The following is a 6,000-nucleotide window of genomic DNA, read 5'->3' as shown; positions in this document are numbered from 1 at the left end:
CAACCGGATGGTAGTTTACCGAAAGGTAATATACGGGACAAGTAAACTGGACGTGTTGCTTTCCAAATACAAGGTTAGCAAGTGGGTGACACAAAACCGCAAGTTTTGAGCTAAAATTTTTCAAATCTGAAACCCACCAAACCCACAAAAATATTTTGCAAACACCGGTAAAGGGTTATTCCGGAAAACTTATCTAGGGTAAAAACTAGATTTAATTTTCAAAAGATCAAATGTTTTCATAAAGATCCAATTTCCTTAATGGATCTAAATTTTTATAGTCATGTGGGACTGTAAACCATATCGTTACTACCATTGTTTATACCGCCGTATAGAAATTACTGATGTACAAAGTGTGAAGAATAAAGAAGTGATTCTAGTATTTCAAGACGATATTGCTTGAGGACAAGCAACGCTCAAGTGTGGGAATATTTGATAATGCTAAAAACGAACATATATTTCATAGCATTATTCCTCAAGAAAGACAAGCTTTTAGTTGCAATTGTTCTATTTACAAGTGATATTCGTTTAAATAATAAAAGTTGAAGACAAAAGACAGATTCGACGAATTGAAGACGCAAACGACCAAAAAGCTCAAAAGTAAAAAATACAATCAAAGAGGTTCCAATTATTGATAAGAAACGTCTCGAAATTACAAGAGTACAAGATTCAAAACGCAAAGTACAAGATATTAAATTGTACACAAGGACGTTCGAAAATCCGGAACCGGGACCAAAGTCAACTCTCAACGCTCGACGCAACGGACTAAAAATTACAAGTTAACTATGTATATAAATATAATATAATATATAATTAATTATATTAATTATATATATATATTATATTTATAAATAAATCGTCGGCAAGAAAGACTCCAAAAGCTGGTGAGCTGTATTTACAAACTCCGCGACTCGCGGAGTTTGAAGGCCAAAAGGGCCGCGAGTCGCGGAGGCCCAAATTTTGAAAGTCCCTATAAAGCCAACCGAATTCTGATCATTTTACACACTCTTAATCCTTTTTCTTCTTCTCTCATAATACGTAAATATTTATATTTATATTTTAATTTTAATTTTAATTTTAATTATAATTCTAATAATAAGGGTATGTTAGCGAATATTGTAAGGGTGTAAGTCGAAATTCTGTCCGTGTAACGCTACGCTATTTTTAATCATTGTAAGTTATGTTCAACCTTTTTACATTAATGTCTCGTAGCTAAGTTATTATTATGCTTATTTAATCCGAAGTAATCATGATGTTGGGCTAATTACTAAAATTGGGTAATTGGGCTTTGTACCATAATTGGGGTTTGGATAAAAGAGCGACACTTGTGGAAATTAGACTATGGACTATTAATGGGTTTTATATTAACTAAACAATACCTTGTTAATTTAATATACAAACTTATAATTCGACGTATTTATATATAACCACATACGCTTGACTGGGTACGGTGGGCGGGATATCTATAAATACCAATAATTATTCATTTTACCGGACACGGAACTGGATTAATAGTTAATAGACTTGTTGAAACAGGGGTGAATTACATTCAAGGGTAATTGGTGTAATTGTTAACAAAGTAGTAAAACCTTGGTTTACACGCAGTCGATAACCTGGTGTATTCATTAAACAAAGTATTAAAACCTTGTTACAATTCGAATCCCCAATTAGTTGGAATATTTGACTTCGGGAATAAGAATAATTTGACGAAGGCTTTCGCTCTTTATATTTATGACTGATGGACTATTATGGACAAATCCGTATGGACATATTAAATAATCCAGGACAAAAGACAATTAACCCATGGGCATAAAACTAAAATCAACACGTCAAACATCATGATTACGGAAGTTTAAATAAGCATAATTATTTTATTTCATATTTTATTTCCTTTATTTTATATTTAATTGCACTTCTAATTATCGTACTTTTTAATTATCGCAAGTTTATTTTATCGCACTTTTATTATTCCCAATTTCATTATCGTTATTTACTTTACGCTTTAATTTAAGTCTTGTATTTATTTTTAATATTTTACATTTGGTTTTAACTGTGACTAAAGTTTTAAAATCGACAAACCGGTCATTAAACGGTAAAACTCCCCCTTTATAATAATAATATTACATATATATATATATTTGTATTTTTATAAAAGTAAACTAATATAGCATTAAGCTTTGTTTAAAAAGATTCCCTGTGGAACGAACCGGACTTACTAAAAACTACACTACTGTACGATTAGGTACACTGCCTATAAGTGTTGTAGCAAGGTTTAAGTATATCCATTCTATAAATAAATAAATATCTTGTGTAAAAATGTATCGTATTTAATAGTATTTCCTGTAAAAATATAAGCTATTTCGTATACACCTCGCACGACATCAAAAGGCGTAACGACGATGATTGTCGGTGAATTGTGCTACTTTTAGGACGATTGTGGAGTGTATGGTACGAGTTTGGATACTCGGCGTAGGAGCAAACGGTTGTGGTTGTTTTGTCTCATGGGTTGATTACCTGATATCGTTGAAATGATGGAATGATATGGCTCTTGGAAAAATATTATGAAGTTTTCACGGTGTACTTCCGAGTGAGTGGTGGAAATTTTGATCGAATGGAAGTGTGAAGTACGGTTGTTGTAATATGATGCATTAGTGTACGAAGTGAGAACCCGGATGGGTGATTGCTACATGTGTAATTCCGCATTGGAGACGAAAATGTTCAAGGTAGAAGTGCTTAACTTCTAGTTTTTGGTGCGGATCACGAGGACGTGATCCAATCTAAGTGGGGGAGAGTTGTAAGACCCGATTATTTATTGTACATGGAGTATATATGATGTACTTAAAGTGTGTGAAGCTTTACGTAATTGAAGAAAAGTCAGAACCCGCTCAGGCCTGCGTGCGCGCCGCGCAGAGGTAATGGTGCGCGCCGCGCACTGTCCCTGCGACAGATTTCCAGTTTTTCTATTTTTACTTAAATGAATGGTAGTTTGGTCTTTTCACTTGTTGGATGGTTTGAGGCCACAAAACCTGATCCAATCTCATTTGGATCTCATTCTTCATCTCTTCCACACACTCTCAAACCCTAGAGTGAGAAATAGAGTTTAGTGAGAGAAAGCTTCATTTGGAGAAGAAGGAGCTTGAATCAATCGAAGTTGCAAGTGTTAAAGTTGTTCATCTCGTTCACGACTACGTTGTGGTAGTATTGGTAAGTTCTAACTCCAAGTTTTCATAGTATGATTGATGTTCATAATTGGGATTTTTGAAATGGTTGTTCTTGAAGTAAACCCACTAGTTGATAATTGGGTGATTGAACTAGTAAGTGGTGTTAATGACCATTGTTGGTTGGTTAGTGAAATTGATTAGTTGATAATCACGTTCGGGTGTTAAAATCACTAGTTAACTTAGGTTATAAGTGATTAATTGTGTGAGCTTGCCAAATGGGTGTTTTGACTTGAGAATAGGTCAAAATGAGTTTTGTGTTAAATGATGTAAGTAAGGTGTTTTGTTGATGAAACCTTGAGTAAAACGATTTGTCGGAACATAATCACTAGTCGATTATGATTATGGGGATTTTCGGGTGAGTTTTGACTTGGTCAAAGTAAAGTAAGTGCAAATGGGTCTATATTGCACTAAATGGTGACTTGGGTATAAGCTAGAGTGTTTAGCTTATTTGCTTATAAATTACTTAGGTGATTTGCATTTGGACGATTAGGAGCTCAAGCGGATTTGCTTTTCAAGTAATCGAGGTGAGTGGAATAATTATGCGTACATATATATGGCGTATTTATTTGTGAATGTTATGGTATGAACCACATGCCGGTAGTACCATAACATGTATGTGACGGGTATTATGATGTGAACCACGTGCCGGTAGCATCAAGTGTGAACCACGTGCCGGTAGCACTATAAAATTTTGATGTGAACCACGTGTCGGTAGCATCAAGTGTGAACCACGTGCCGGTAGCACTATAAAATTTGGATGTGAACCACGTGCCGGTAGCATCAAGCGTGAACCACGTGCCGGTAGCACTATAAAATGAGGCGTGAACCACGTGTCGGTAGCGCCAAAGTGTGAACCACATGCCGGTAGCACTATAAAAGAGTGAGACTCAAATGCGTATGGTGTGAACCACGTGCCGGTAGCACCATAGCGTTATGATTAACCATATTATGTTCTTGGATATTGTATAAGCATGCTATACATATGTATATATATATTGTGTTGAGTATATGCTAATGTGGTGTTGTGATATTGTACGAGTTGTTAGCATTATGAGTATGACGGCATGCTATTGAGTTACATTTTCGTATGAGGTATTTAGTGGGTGCGATTGCAAGTAGATGGGTTATATATGTGTATGTATAATTGTTGCACTCACTAAGCTTTGCTTACCCTCTCGTTGTTTACCATTTTATAGGTTTTGGCGGAGACAAGGGTAAGGGCGTTCGTTTGAATTAGAGATCCCGTTTTGTTTGTTAGGGGACGCTTTTGATGTGGTAGCTTTTGGAGTTGACCGAGATTTTGGTAGTTTAATTCCCCAAACACCATGCTCATTATGCCGTTTGGAAATTTAACTAGTGTGGTCGAAACTCGTGTTTGTACGAACCTCGTAATTTGAGGAAATTCGCAACTTTGCCGATTTGTTGTTAAACATTGGTAATGGCGAAGTCAACCCAACTAAAGATGGTATTTTCGACATTGAAATGCCTGATGATGTTTTGGTTAAAGATGTTGCCGATCCAATAGGTTCCATTACTAGTTCAATTTATCCCGACTTCTTGGAAAATCTTGGCAACCCTGTTTACTACAAACAACGTGCCATACTGGCTCCAACTCACAAGTTAGTCAATATTATTAACGATCGAATGATGGCTTTGTTAGATGGTGATGAGAGTTCATATCTAAGTTCATATAGCATTTGTCAGTCGGAACGAGATTCAAATTTTAACAGCGAGTTGTACACTACCGACTACATTAACAACATTGACATTGGTGTCTTACCAAACCATCATTTGAATTTAAGTTGGTGTACCAGTGATGCTTCTCAGGAATGTAGATCAAGCTGGTGGTTTATGTAACAGTACTCGATTACAAATTACTGAACTTAAACACCGAATGATTAAAGCAAAGGTATTGACCGGTACCCATGTTGGCAAAATAACTGCAATTGGGTGTATGCTTATTGTTCCAACAGATAAATGAATTCCATTCAGATTTCAAAGAAGACAATACCTTATAGCAGTTTGTTTTGGTATGACTATAAATAAAAGTCAAGGTCAATCACTTGCACATGTTGGTTTGTTCCTACCAAAACCTGTTTTTAGTCATGGTCAACTTTATGTAGCTTTATCGAGAGTTACATCAAAGAAAGGGTTGAAGGTACTTATATTGGATAAGGATCAAGAATTATCAACTACAACTAAAAACGTAGTCTACAAAGAAGTTTTGCACCAACTTTAAAAACGTATGTTACATGTTTATTTATTAGTGTTTGATTAACTTATTGTTATTGAACTTTTTTTCCTTACTTATGAATATCATCAAGTCAGTTTTTTTTAATAACGTCATAAATATATGTTGCGTATTAACTATATTGATAAACAAGGCATACAACCGTTCATTGTTCTTTGAATTCTACTAAAGCAAACTCAGTAATTAAACGCCAACAATACTTTACAATACTCATCTATTATAGTTAACTCATATGAAAATTTAAGGAACAAAAAATAGTCGGATCTATGCCCGTGCAACGCACGGGCTCATAGATCTAGTATATAATATATATAAATATGTATTATAACATGATTGATCATATCATAGGATTTGTGATAGGAAAAAGTAGTGACTTAATATTTATTGTATTTATTTATTTTATTATTATATTTTTTTATGTATAAAAAATTAAATTTAATAAATTACGTTATCTATATTATTATATATTAAATAACAACTTTGATGTTGTATTCTTTGACTATCATACCCCTTTCTTATACTATAAAAAGA

General features: G+C 34.4%; 1 protein-coding gene across 1 annotated transcript; it reads left to right on the top strand.

The window, feature by feature from the left end:
- Positions 1-4,700: 4,700 nt before the first annotated feature.
- Positions 4,701-5,457, top strand: LOC139846831 (ATP-dependent DNA helicase PIF1-like). The gene is made up of 2 exons (XM_071836367.1): positions 4,701-4,837; positions 5,211-5,457. The coding sequence occupies exons 1-2, from the start codon at positions 4,701-4,703 to the stop codon at positions 5,455-5,457; spliced, it is 384 nt and encodes a 127-aa protein (XP_071692468.1).
- Positions 5,458-6,000: the final 543 nt, after the last annotated feature.

Source organism: Rutidosis leptorrhynchoides, chromosome 1 (assembly GCF_046630445.1).
Source record: "Rutidosis leptorrhynchoides isolate AG116_Rl617_1_P2 chromosome 1, CSIRO_AGI_Rlap_v1, whole genome shotgun sequence".
In the NCBI taxonomy this organism is placed as follows: domain Eukaryota; kingdom Viridiplantae; phylum Streptophyta; class Magnoliopsida; order Asterales; family Asteraceae; genus Rutidosis; species Rutidosis leptorrhynchoides.
This window is presented reverse-complemented; position numbering and strand designations above follow the sequence as displayed.